Raw genomic sequence first — 14406 nt, forward strand, 5'->3', positions numbered from 1 at the left:
TTGTAACTTGGAGGAAGAAGGGAGGGCTCCAAGTCATTGTGGGAACATCAACTCTATAAGGAAGTGTTAGATACTAACAGCTACATTACTGTTAATTCCAAGGGACACTCAATAACTCCAAAGGAATATTCCAAATTTTTTACTGGGAGTATTGAGGAGAAGACCACCAGAAAAGAGAGTACTCTTACTTAGGTGAAGGGAAGACCTTTTCTTGAGTCTCATTTGTGATGGCTAATCACAGGAAGTATAATATGGACACAAATATTATGAGTTCTTGGGAGTCAGTACCATATTTCACCACATAATCATTGCAGATTTTATGCCAAATGTTTTTGCAAAAAAGTGGTGTGTGACTATGATGTGAAACCTTTTTTTGTTAAAAATTGTGCTGGTATTGCTTGTCTTTTAGTTTCTACTAGTCTTGCGCCAACTTTTCACTCACTGAAAGCTCTTTCCACAGCTCTGTTTTCATGCTGTTCAGCAAACACAATCACTTTCAGCAGGAAGTCCACAGAATAGTTTTTATATTTACCCATAATCAGAAAGAAATACTTCTCATGTTAATGTATCACTGGCAGATGAACTGTACAGTTTAGCCAGTGCAGGAAGATAGAAGTCTTAACCATATTAAGTGACTTACTCATGGCAGCTTCATCTGCCCACCTGCTCCCCTTGCACCTATGGCTCTTCATTGGGTTGAGTGACAATACCATTAGTACCGCAGTGCTCTAAACAAACCATGTAAGTCAGCTTTCAGAAATATACTGTGACAACAATACTGCTTGTGGCTGCTGTGGAGGGTAAGGCCAATAACACTAGCACACAGGAGGGCTGCTAGCACAGGTTCTTTGATCTGTTTTTTTTTTTTTCATTTTTTTATTCTGTTTCGTTTTTAGTTGCTATTAGTGTAATCAAGTTGTAGTCCCAAGGAATGGGGAATGATACCCCAAGTCTCAGGTCCTTCTTACTGTTATTTTCTGAGGACTGCCTTGGGGCTCAACATTGGGATCTCCTTTGTACTCCTAAGCTATGGCTAGGGCCCCCAGCCTCACTGTCCAGCAAACGATCTTGTTCCCTGGGGTCCCTCTAGTGGTTGCAAACTACAGCTGCCCTCTCTGCACTGGAACTGAAAACAAGTACTCTACTCTCCTGCAAGTACCCGCCACCAGCAGGGTGTCCCTGCCCCTTTGCTACTGAGCTCACTCGGAACATGCTAGCTCCTTCTTCTCAAAGTCATCTGTTCAGCACAGCTGTGCTGGGAAATAGGTGCTTCAGTGTTCTACTCAGCTGTCAGCTCCCCCACACTGTCACCAAAGTGAAAGTATCTAACTCTGAAACTGACTCTTAACCCAGCTGCCCCTAGGGCTTGTTGTTTGTTGGTTCTGCAGAGTTGACCTGGAGGTGTTTGCACTTCCCTTAGGCAGAGCCTCTCTGCCCCTGGAGGTCCTGTCTTTACTGGGGCTTTCTCTTTTCTTTTTTTTTTTTTAAATTCAATTTATTTAATATATTTAGTTTTCAGCACTGATTTTCACAAGAGTTTGAATTACGAATTTTCTCCCCATTTATACCCTCCCACCCACTCCAAGATGGCATATATTCTGGTTGCCCCATTCCCCAGTCAGCCCTCCCTTCTGTCACCCCACTCCCCTCCCATCCCCTTTTCCCTTCCTCTCTTGTAGGGCAAGATAAATTTCTAAGCCCCATTGCCTGTGTGTCTTGTTTCCTAGTTGCATGCAAAAACTTTTTTTCTGTTTTTGAACGTCTGTTTTTTTTTTCTTTAACATGTGCACTTTTATTTGAACTGGTCTTAAGTCAGTGTACAGGTAAAGCTCCTCCCCTCCCCCAAGTACTGGCACCAATCTCAAAAAACCGGCAGGGAGATTGTAAAGTCTTCATTCACATCTATGTTGGGGGCAGGGAGGGAATTTAGGGGGCCATTCATTATGGCTGACAATTTTAAAAAAAAGGAACAAGTATTAAGGTGGAAGATACAAAAAGTTTTTTTTGTTTTTTAAAGGATTACATAATTTACATGTAAAGCAATACTAGTACCTTCCCCCCCCCCCACCCATCTGGATTTTTGTTACGTAGCTCCTTTGCTCTAGCAGAGGACAGAACTTCACAGAGGCTTTTAACTCTGTAACAATGCATTATACAATATTTGGAATGACTATTGAAAAAAACAAAACAAATGTACAATCCAAGTCCTGGAGACTCATTATAGAACTTTGGGGATGTTTGCCTCCAACATACGTAGACTGCTCATCACCTTCACTGTTTCAGTTTTTAAATCCTGAATCAAGCGCCCCAAAAAAACCCAAACAAACAAACAAAAAAAAACAAATAAAGCCATGCCAATCTCATCTGTTTTTTGGGCAATTATCATGTCACACCCTTTGACAAAAAAAAAAAGACAATCAAAAAACCACAAACAGTCCATTTAGAAGTGTTTGCGGTGGACAATGGAGGGCCCAGATTCATCATACTCCTGCTTACTGATCCACATCTGCTGGAAGGTGGAGAGAGAGGCCAGGATGGAGCCACCAATCCAGACAGAGTATTTACACTCAGGTGGGGCAATGATCTTGATTTTCATTATGCTGGGAACTAAGGCTGTAATCTCCTTCTGCATCCTGTCAGCAACACCTGGGTACATGGTGGTACCATCAGACAATACGGTATTGGCATACAAATCCTTACAGATGTCAACATCACACTTTATGATTGAGTTGAAGGTAGTTTCGTGGATTCCATACCTAAGAAAGATGGTTGGAAGAGGGCTTCCGGGCATCGGAACCTCTCGTTGCCAATGGTGATGACCTGACTATCAGGAAGCTCATAGCTCTCTTCCAGAGAAGAGCTAGATGCAGCAGTGGCCATCTCCTGCTCGAAGTCTAGGGTGACATAACACAGCTTCTCTTTGATATCACTCACAATTTCCCTCTCAGTTGTGGTAGTGAAACTGTACCCTCTCTCGATCAGGATCTTCATGAGGTAGTCCGTCAGATCACGGCCAGCCAGATCCAGATGGAGGATGGCGTGGGGAAGGGCATAACCTTCATAGATGGGCACAGTGTGGGTCACACCATTACTGGAGTCCATCACAATACCAGTGGTACGACCAGAGGAATACAGGGTCAGCACAGCCTGGATGGCAACGTATATGGCTGGGGTGTTGAAGGTCTCAAACATAATCTGAGTCATCTTTTTTCTCTTGGCTTTGGGGCTCAGCGGGGCTTCTGTGAGCAGCACAGGGTGCTCTTCAGGGGCCACACGGAGCTCATTGTAGAAAGTATGATGCCAGATCTTCTCCATGTCATCCCAGTTGGTGATGATACCATGCTCAATGGGGTACTTCAGGGTCAGAATACCTCTCTTGCTCTGGGCCTCATCCCCCACGTAGCTGTCTTTCTGGCCCATACCCACCATCACACCCTGATGTCTGGGGCACCCAACGATGGAAGGGAAGATGGCCTGAGGGGCATCGTCTCCTGCAAAGCCAGCTTTGCACATTCCAGAGCCATTGTCGACAAGGAGAGCAGCAATATCATCATCCAGAAGTGGCAAGTTTAAACCCTTAAGAGAGAGAGGAGGTGGTGCCACACCTGGAGGCAGGGGGGAGGCAAGTGCACGCTGGGTGGAAGAGCTCACAGCTCTGAACGTCTGTTTTTAAAACTTTGAGTTCCAAATTCTCTCCCCTCTTCACTCCCCACCCACCCTCCCTAAGAAGGCAAGCAATTCAACATAGGCCACATGCGTATCATTATGTAAAACCCTTCCACAATACCCATGTTGTGAAAGACTCACTATATTTTGCTCCTTCCTAACCTATCTCCCTTTATTGAATTTTCTCCCTTGACCCTGTCCCCTTTCGAAAGTGTTTGTTTTTGATTACCTCCTCCCCGCTCTGCCCTCACTTCTATCATCCCCCCCATCCAGGCTGACCTGGGTTGGATCCCTGCTTCCCTCTGCTATTTTGTGGGTTCTGCAATTCTAGAATTTGTTCAGAGCCATTTTTATAGGTTTTTGGAGGGACCTGGTGGGGAGCTCATGCAAGTCCCTGCTTTCCAGCCGCCATCTTGGCTCCACCCCTCTTTGATCTGTTTTTCTAAGGAAAGCAAATTTAAGGGGTTTACAATCTCACTTTAATTAAACACACATATACCATTCACTTAGTTCAAGGGAAAAAGTCAGCACCCTGAACTTCAGAGCAAATGCAAACAGAAATTACAAACAGAAAAGTTGATTCCAAATCTTCACACTCCATAGTGGTTACCCAAATGAAGAGGAAGAGAAGCAGCACCAGCAACATCAAGAACACAGTTCAGATTATAAAATAATCCTCAAGCACTGGCAACAATTATTCATCCCACATTAGGCTCAGGCTCATCTCATGGCCAAGAGGTCACCCCCAAGAGCCTTGAATGCTATGTGCACAGGGATCAAAGTTAATACTAGGGCTCTCAAACCCATCAACTCAGTAATCTCTAGCTCAGCCTCGAGCACAATCTCTCCTTCCCTGAAGGTCCATGGGATGATAACACTAAATCTTTGACCCTTTACAATCCACTACAGAGGTGAGGGATATCTCCTTCTACCATGGTGCCTGAATGAGGAATCTCTCAACTGCATGTAGGGACTCAGAATCACAATCTAATCAGCTGGGGGAATCTTCCTACTCCTCACAATCGTGAAGAACCAATCTAGTATGAATTCTCTGATGGACATAAAGAAGTGTCCTTAGTTTAAAGGTGATCCCAAACTCAAAGGTTTCTTTCCAGAATTAATTCTTAGATGTTGAGCAAGTAGTGTCTTCAGGATGAAGGTCTTCCCACATTCATTAAGTTCACAAGGTCTCTCTCCAGTATGAATGCTCTGATGTTGAGCAAAAGATACATTCAGGTGAAAGGCCTTCCCTTGTACATTACATTCAGAAGCTCTGAATAATTTGAAGTTGAGAAAGGTCTGACTTGGGATGGAAGGTCTTCCCACACTACTCACATTCATAAAGAATTTCTCCAGTATGAATCCTCTGATGCACAGTAGGATGTAGCTTCTTCCTGAAGGCCTCCGCACATTCACTACATATGTAAGGTTTTCTTCATCATGAGTTTTTGATATCTAATAGAATTGCAATGGAAGGCCTTCCACACTGCTGAAATTCATGAGAAAACTTAGCAGGATGAATTCTCTGACGGACATAAAGTAGTGTACTCCTTTTAAAGGCATTCCTACTTGCATTATGCTCTTAAGGTTTCTTTCCTGAATGAATTCTCTGATGTACAGTAAGGTGTGTCTTACTCCTGAAGGCCTTCCCACATTCACTACATTCATAAGGTCTCTCTCCAGTATGAACTCTGTAATGCTCTGTAAGTCGAGTCTTATCCCTGTAGGCCTTCCCACATTCACTGCATTCATAAGGTTTCTCTCCAGTATGAATTCTCTGATGCACAGTAAGTCCACTCTTATATCTGAAGGCCTTCCCACATTCACTACATTTATAAGGTTGCTCTCCACTATGAATTTTGTGATGCTCTGTAAGGTGTGCCTTACTCCTGAAGGCCTTCCCACATTCACTACATTCATAAGGTTTTTCTCCAGTATGAATTCTATGATGCAGAGTAAGGGGCTTTTTGGTACTGAAGGCCTTCCCACATTCACCACATTCATAGGGTTTCTCTCCAGAATGAATTCTGTGATGCTCTGTAAGTTGTATCTTCTCTCTAAAGGCCTTCCCACATTCATGACATTCATAAGGTTTCTCTCCAGTATGAATTCTATGATGCACTGTGAGGTGTGTCTTCTTCGTGAAGGCCTTGCCACATTCACTACATTCATAAGGTTTCTCTCCGGTATGAATTCTACGATGCACTGTAAGGTGTCTCTTATCCCTGAAGGCCTTCCCACATTCACCACATTCATAGGATTTCTCTCCAGTATGAATTCTGTAATGCTCTGTAAGTCGAGTCTTATCCCTGCAGGCCTTCCCACATTCGCTGCATTCATAAGGTTTCTCTCCAGTATGAATTCTCTGATGCACAGTAAGTCTACTCTTATGTCTGAAGGCCTTCCCACATTCACTACATTTATAAGGTTTCTCTCCACTATGAGTTTTGTGATGCTCTGTAAGGTGTGCCTTCCTCCTGAAGGCCTTCCCACATTCACTACATTCATAAGGTTTTTCTCCGGTATGAATTCTATGATGCAGAGCAAGGGGCTTCTTGGTACTGAAGGCCTTCCCACATTCACCACATTTGTAGGGTTTCTCTCCAGAATGAATTCTGTGATGCTCTGTAAGTTGCATCTTCTCTCTAAAGGCCTTCCCACATTCATGACATTCATAAGGTTTCTCTCCAGTATGAATTCTATGATGCACTGTGAGCTGTGCCTTCTTCCTGAAGGCCTTGCCACATTCACTACATTCATAAGGTTTCTCTCCAGTATGAATTCTGTGATGCACTGTAAGTTGTATCTTATATCTGAAGGTCCTTCCACATTTATCACATTCATAAGGTTTTTCCCCAGTATGAATTCTGTAATGCTCTGTAAGTTTAGTCTTAACCCTGCAGGCCTTCCCACATTCACTGCATTCATATGGATTTTCTCCCCTATGAAATCTCTGATGCTTTAACAAGTATGTCTTATATCTGAAGGCCTTCCCACATTCATTACCTTCTGGATGTTTATCACCAGTAAATTCTCTGCTCCATGGACAGCTGCTTCTGGGAATATCTGCCTCTGGCATCCAAGATGCTTCCTTTCTTTCCAAATGGTAGATCACATCTGGTTTGGAAACTGCAAATCCCAAAGACTCCAAGTTCCTATAGTTCTCCAGCATCACATCTCTGTACAACTTTTTCTGAGATGGGGTCATCTGCAGCCACTCCTCTTTGGTGAATTCCACGGCCACATCCTTGAATGTCACTGATTGCTTTTGGGGCCTGGCTGTCAGCACAGGAACCATTGCCTCTTCCTCAAGGCACCAGGGGCAGAGGCCAGAGAAGGTAGAGTCACAGATCCTAGTTGTCTGCTTTCCTGTGTCCTCTCCTCCCACAGTTCTGAGAGCCCTTGCAGTTCTCAGAGTCCTTGTAGTCTTCCTTCTCTGGTTTCTTGGTAATTCTCTCCTTCTCCTTGGGCTGAATTCTCCTTGTAAATTCTTACTTCTGCACTCTGTCAATTTTCAAATCTCTGGAATATCCCTTCTCTGACTTCTGAGTTCTCCATATTCAGTTCTCTGGATTCTAAATTCAATGGCTATCCTCTGGGTATATATACCCTTTTTCAGGGCCCAAAGGATTCACATCTCTCATGACCTAATTAGAAAAAAAGGTGTGGTCCTGGGACTTCCCACCTACTTAACAAGAGGTGGGTTGGCCTGGGGCTTAGTACCTAGTTAGCAAAAGGGTGTGGGTCTTCCTATAAACAAGCTTCTCTAATCAAGCTTTCCTTAACTAGCCCCACCTGAATCCTATCAAATGGTGGGGAGAGATCTTTAATCATTGATTGGCTTCACAGATACTGACAATCCGAGTGTGCGAGTGTGCTGAGAATTCTAGGCCTGGAGCTCACAAAGTACAAAAGATAAATGCAAATCCATATGCCCCTGGTGAATACATTACTTCCCTGTTCACCTTTTAAGAGGCATCAGAAACGGAATTATAACATGTGAGGACTACCCAATGAAAGGTTATAAACCAATTTTTGGACTGAAAACACAGGGTACAAAGATGATGCTGTGGCAGTGACTATGTGGTGACATATAGTACCCTGCAAGGATATAATTCTATATCCTTATAGTAATTCTATTCAGGTTTTTCTTGCTGTTCTTTAGTCATTTTCTAGTTGTGTCCAACTCTTTGTGACCTCATTTGGATTTGGGTTTTTTTTTGTTTTTGTCAAAGACACTGGAGCAGTTTGCCATTCCTCCACTCAGTTTTACAGATGTTTACCCTGAGGCAAACAGGATTAAGTGACTGGCCCAGGGTGACATAGCCAGCAAGTGTCTGGGGCCAGATTTGAGCTTACATTGAGCTCAAGGGAGATGAGTCTTCCCAATTTCAGCCATAGCACTCTATCTATTGTGCCACCCAGCTGGTCATTCAGGTTGTTGTGGGAAAGGTTAAATGGTAGCCCATGGAATTGCCTGAACCATCTAGTATCGTTAAAAATATCCAGCTCCAGAGATTGTGAAGGAGTCCTAGTAAAAGAGATGGATGAGCCTGGAGTACTTCACTATATAAACTTCTCTGATTGCACTTGGTAATTTCAGTAGATCATTAGAAAATTAACAAAGTTGTCACACCAAGTGCTGTAGTTATATTTTACTCTTTGAGAATAATGGACCAGGCAATTCAGGATCTGAGCAAATAACATGTGATTATTAATCTTTGATCTGCATTCAGATTCCAGGGTTCCTTCTGTGGATGTGGATAGCATTTTCTATCAGGAGTCTTTTGGAATTGTCTCAGATTATTGTACTGCTGAGAAGAGCTAAGTCATTTATAGTTGATCATTGCACAACGTTGCAATAACTATGTATAATGTTCTCCTGCTTCCACTCACTTCACTTAGCATTAGTTCAGGTAAGTCTTTCCAGTTTCTCCAACATCCACCTGCTTTTCATTTTTTATTGTGCAATAGTATTCTATTGCATTCATATCCCACAACTTGTTCAGCCTTCCCCAACTGATGGGCATCCTCTGAATTTCTAATTCTCTGCCACCACAAAAAGAACTGCTATAAATATTTTTGTGCATGTGAATACTTTTGCCTTCTAAATGATGTTTTTTAGATACAGACCTATTATTAATATTGCTGGATCAAAGGATATGCATAGTTTTATAGCCCTTTGGGCATTGTTCCAAATTGTCCTCCAGAATGTCCAGTTTGCAACTCTACCAACAATGCAGTGGTGTCCCAGTTTTCCCATGTCTTCTCCAACATTTATCATTTTCCCTTTTTGTCATATTAGTGAATCAGATAGTTGTGATGTGGCACCTATGAGTTCCTTTAATTTTGCATTTCTCTAATCAATAGTGATTTACAGCTATTTTTATATGACTATAGATAGTTTTAATTTCTTCATCTGAAAACTGTCTGTTCATATCCTTTGACCATTTATCAATTGAAGAATGACTTGTATTCTTATAGATTTGACTCAATGTTCTATAAATTTGAGAAATCAGGCCTTTATCAGAAATACTGGCTGAAAAAAATTGTTTCTCAGCTTCATGCTTTTTTTCTGATCTTGGTTGCATTAGCTTTGTTGCAAAACCTTTTTAATTTAAAGGAATAAGAATTATCTATTTTCCATTTTATAATGTTATTTATTTCTTCTTTGGTCACAAATTCTTTCCTTCTCCATAGATCTGACATAGATCTCTTCCTTGCTCTCCTAATTTGCTTACAGTATCACCTTTTACGTCTAAATCATGTACCCATTTGTAAGGGCAAGCAAAGTGGGACTTTTTACTCTTTTTTTTTTTGGAGTGCTTCTCAGCACTAAAGCAATCAGGTGTCTTTGATTGCATCTTGCCTTTATTTGTAGGAGGTCCTAAATGCTTTTGCTAAGTAGGTCAGTAGAGGTAGCAGTTAAGCTAGGAACTCCTAGAACTGAGGGAGGAGAGGTTTTGCTTGGGGGCTCACTCATTGGAAGAGTGTTTGAGTGGAAACTCTGTGTAGCCCTTAAGAAGTCCCCTCTCCTGTCTCCCCTCTCCCTGAAAATCAAGATGTTGGTGATTCTCTCTCTGGTAACTATGTATGTATTCCTATGGACAGACAGCTAGGAGCCCTCTCTGCTGATTTGTGTTATGTGCTCTGTTTATATAATTTCTGTTTGTGTTTTCTCTGAAGTTCAGGGTAGTGACATTTTTCTCTGAACTAAGTGAATGATATATGTATATTTAATTAAAGTGAGATTGTAAACCCTCTAAAGTTGCTTTCCTTAGAAAAGCAGTTCAAAGATCCTGCGCTAATGGCTCTCATGTGTGCTGCTGTTATTGGCCTTACAACCCCACAGCAGCTGCTAGAAACATTATTGTTACATTGTTTTGACCTCATCTTGATATAGGGTGTGAGATGATGGGCTTTGCCTAGTTTATGTCATACTATGTTCCAGTTTTCTAGAACTTTTTGTCAAACAGTGGGTTCTTATCTCAGAAGATGGAGTCTTTGGGTTTATCAAATGATAGATTACTATAGTCATTGATTACTGTCTCTTATGTACCCAGTCAATTCCACCACTCTATTTCTTAGTCAATTGTAATAACAATTAAGTTGGGACTTTTTTTTTTTGCTGTTTTAGAATGATAAATTAAGTGTCTTTGAGCCTTACTACGTGCAAAGTACCACGCCCAAACCCCTATCTACATAGGCCTATGTGGGAGTGAAGCCCTCAGGGTCCTGAGGGGAGTTGCTAAGGCCAGAGCCGATAGTAGGAGCCTAAATTCTAGTCGCTCAGATGATGTTTGATGACTGCTAGAGAGTGTATAAAAAGAGAGAACAGAGCTATTTGCTGGGGCTCTCAATCTTGGAGGTGTATTGATATGGAGACTCTGGGCAGCTGCAGTTAAGAGCCCCCCCATTTGAACTGAAGAACCAAGAGATGAGCAGGGCAATTGACATAAAAAATTATTCAAGCATTATAAACTCAAGAAAGGTAAATAAGCCCACATAGAATGAGAAGACCATGCAAATGAACTAATTGCTTTAAAGGTCAGGCGAAGATGAGCCACAGCTTGACCTTGAGAATAGAATGTGAGTCAGAAAAGTTTGGACTTACCTCTTACACTTTATAAGGAAACCTGAGCAAGTCATTTATAATACTGAATTTCTACATTTGTATCTATAAATGGAGATGATAATACTTTCAGTATCAATTTCATGGGGTTTTCATTATGATAAAACAGCATTGTGAAATACCATAAATTTTACAGTATTGTATATTGCTGCTAAATATTATAATTATTATTTTAATTTGCCTATCTTGTGGAACAGCCATTGATGGAATGAAAGGCACACATTTATGGCCAAAGATCAAGTAAAGATCAAAGATCAAGTCAAGAGGAAAAAAAGAAGGAGAAGTGAATTTGGAAGTATTTGGAATAAATTGTCTCAGTTGAATATTATTCAACTAATCATTTTATCAAGAAACATATTAAATTCCTATTATGTGCCAGGCATGGTGTTGAGAAGTAACAAAAATTTTAAAAGTGAGACATTTTATATAGTCAAGGAACTTAAATTCTAGAGCAGGGGTGGGGAACCTGTGGCCTTGAGGCCACATGTGGCCCTCTAGGTCCTCAAGCACGACCCTTTGACTGAATCCAAACTTCACAGAACAAATCTCCTTAATAAAAGGATTTGTTCTGTAAAACTTGGGCTTAGTCAAAAGGCCACACTCAAGGACCTAGAAGGCCACTCCTGCGAGGGATACATGTTAACAAATAAGTAAGTGCAAGTTATACATGAGATACACACAAAGAGATTTATTGTTATTGTTGTTGTTAAGTATTTTTTTAGTCAGGTCTAACTCTTTGTGACCCCATTTGGGGTTTTCTTGGCAGACATACTAAAGTAGTTTGCTGTTTCCTTCTCCAGCTCATTTTATAACAGGATTAAATGACTTGCCCAGGGCCGTACAGCTAGGAAGTGTCTGAGGTCAGATACGAACTCAGGTCTTCCTGACTCCAGGCCTGGTCCTTTATTCACTATAGTGTATGTAGTTAATGTAGTTAAACATAAAGAGATTTAGGGCTATACCATACTTGGATGTCAAGGAGATCTAGGAGTTCTAAGAAGCAGCTCTCAAGGTATGGGGGGGATGACCCATGCAAAGGCAAGAAAAGGCAAGAAAATGGGATACTGAATGTCATAAGCACAGAACCACAAGTAGATCCATTTTACTGGGGTACAGAATGGGTAGGGGATGTAATTGTATAATAATACTAGAAAGATAAGCTGAAGCGGAATTGGAAGAACTTTAAATGCTAAAGAGAGGAGCAAGGATCAAACCTGGGTGACTAGAAGAATATTTATTTCAATTATTCTTTGTCAGAATCAAAGTATTTATAGAGAATCTATAAATGTGGAGGATTAATGAGATTGAAGAATTAAAGATGACTGGCACCATGCTCTTACTATTGTTCCAAATGCTTGCCAAATTTAAAATTTTCTAATATTTTATTCCAATTCTCACACTTTTCCCTGTAAAGTACCTTTTCCAGTTAAGGTAGGGTGTGCCTCTTCCCCTCTTGTTCTTATAGTCCCAAAAAGCATTTATACAATTTTTAAAAATCCAGCAGTTCTTCCAGATTATTATTATTTTAATTTAACAAATTTCTCAAGCATTCTTAACATCTTTGTGTTACACATTTGAGAAGTTAATCAAATAGGTGGTCTTTTATTAATAACGGGATTAGATGTGAAAATATGTTTAATATGAATATATATAGAGCCTATATCAGATTGCATGCTATCATGGGGAGGGGGGAAGGGAGAGAGGGAGAGAAAATTTAAAACTCAAAAACTTGTGGAACCGAATCTTGTAAACTAAAAATAAATGAATAAATTTGAAAAAAAGAAAGAAATTAGAGCATTTTGTAAGGTTGGGGCTTCACTGATTATTTTGCCCCTCAAAAATAATTACCTTCTTTTGGTGAGATTTCCTGTCTGAATCAGTAAATCAGAATAAAGGGTGGACAGGACCTATACAACATTAAATCAACAAAAACTTTGTGTGAGAGACTTGGTGATGTCTTAAAGAATTTATATAAAAGAGAGGAACTACCTCACAATCAGAGAAAGAGATTCTGAGGGTGACAAATATAGAGGAAAGAATGAGTCATATAAAGCTGAGTCAAGAACCTCACAAGACCAACCAGTAGAAGAAGAGAGAGAAGGTAGAATTGAGCTGTGACAGAGAAAGGAGATATTGAGGAGGTACGTGCCTTCCTTGGTTTTATATCTCAGACCCTGTATATGTAGATATATTATAACTTAATCTGATGTTTCATACCCAAATATATTCAGTAAATCTGAGTTTTCCTCAACCATAAAGAGGCTAGAGGTTAACCAAAGATAGATATAAATGAAAATTTAGATCAAGAGACCAACAATTGCCTAAGTTTTAGAAATTTTCCTAACTGGAGGTTTGGAACAATTGTAAGTGAATTCATAACCTTTTGTTTAAAATATGCTCCCTAAAATTGATAGGGAAGAAATAACATGGACTTTAGGGGTTATTGACTAACCTTAGGCATAAAATGAAACTAATTATGGTAACTTTATATTACCGTAGCATGAATGATTAAGTAAACAACCTATAGAAACTTATTGTCAACTCCAAAACCAGAACTAAAATCTGTTCTCTGGAGTACACCTGTTTTCTACACCACTATATCACATAATAGGTTCAGAGATACATTTGCATTGCTAATCTTTACAATATCCTCAAAATCACTTTTCTGTACATATCTGGTCCCTTATTTTGTTCTTCTTGTAAATCAGACTCTGAAAAATAAATAAAAGCACTTTCATCTTGTGTCAAGACTTTGCGATGTTTGTTTATTGGTGCTATAAAATGTTGGTTTTAGGGAATTCAAACAACACTGCCAATATCATAATTTCCCCTTGCATTTCAGGTTTACTCAAGCTTAATCAAATGAAAGAGTAAATTAAAATACTCTGTAAGTAGTTATCAAGTGGCTGGTTGGCCTTGGTCCCCTAGCTTCTGTTTGTTAGTCTTTTTCAAGCCTCACCAACTCTATCTACAATTGTACAAATTTTACTAAAGTTATTTGAGTTAAACATAAAATGTTTGGGGTTAAATACCTGGCAAGAGAAAGTACTGAATAAAGCTATGGATTCTGGAATTTTGAAGGTTGTATGCATCCAATTTATTTAATGTGAGAATACTTTCCCTAGAGGGTTAGGAATGGTTAGTGAATCTATATATTTTTTAAATTTTTTAATTAACAAGAAATTATTTTCTTTCATTGCAACCCAGTTCCATTATAAAAGAAAAAAAACACCCTAAAAGTACAACCCTTATAACACATATGCACAGTCAAGCAGCACAAATTCCCACACTAACCACATCCAAATATTTGGGTCTCATTCTTTATCTTTAGACCATGATTTCTTTGTCAGAATGTGAGTAACCAGCAGTCCCCTAGAACTACTAATGGCTATTACTTTGATCAGTTTTTCAGTCTTCCAAAATTTGTCTTTACAATGTTATTACTATTACATATAACATATGTAGTAGTACATATGATATATGTACATATATCAATGTTATTACTATTACATATATCGTTCTTTTGGTTTCACTCAATTCATTCCATAATGGCTAATAGAATTCTTCCTTTTATCATTGCTTATGGCAAAAAAATTATTACATTATAT

General features: G+C 39.9%; 1 protein-coding gene and 1 pseudogene across 1 annotated transcript; both read right to left on the minus strand.

Annotated features, from left to right (window-relative positions):
- Positions 1-2440: 2440 nt before the first annotated feature.
- LOC118850576 lies at positions 2441-3528 on the minus strand (annotated as a pseudogene).
- A 1720-nt stretch (positions 3529-5248) lies between these two features.
- LOC118851129 (zinc finger protein OZF-like) lies at positions 5249-6964 on the minus strand. The gene has a single exon (XM_036760667.1). The coding sequence runs from the start codon at positions 6962-6964 to the stop codon at positions 5249-5251; it is 1716 nt and encodes a 571-aa protein (XP_036616562.1).
- Positions 6965-14406: the final 7442 nt, after the last annotated feature.

This window comes from Trichosurus vulpecula, chromosome 5, assembly GCF_011100635.1.
Source record: "Trichosurus vulpecula isolate mTriVul1 chromosome 5, mTriVul1.pri, whole genome shotgun sequence".
Taxonomy (NCBI): Eukaryota; Metazoa; Chordata; class Mammalia; order Diprotodontia; family Phalangeridae; genus Trichosurus; species Trichosurus vulpecula.

Bases quoted from the DNA above. Each gene is read 5' to 3' on its own strand.
- LOC118851129 (XM_036760667.1), bottom strand. From the start codon at position 6,964: ATGGTTCCTGTGCTGACAGCCAGGCCCCAAAAGCAATCAGTGACATTC.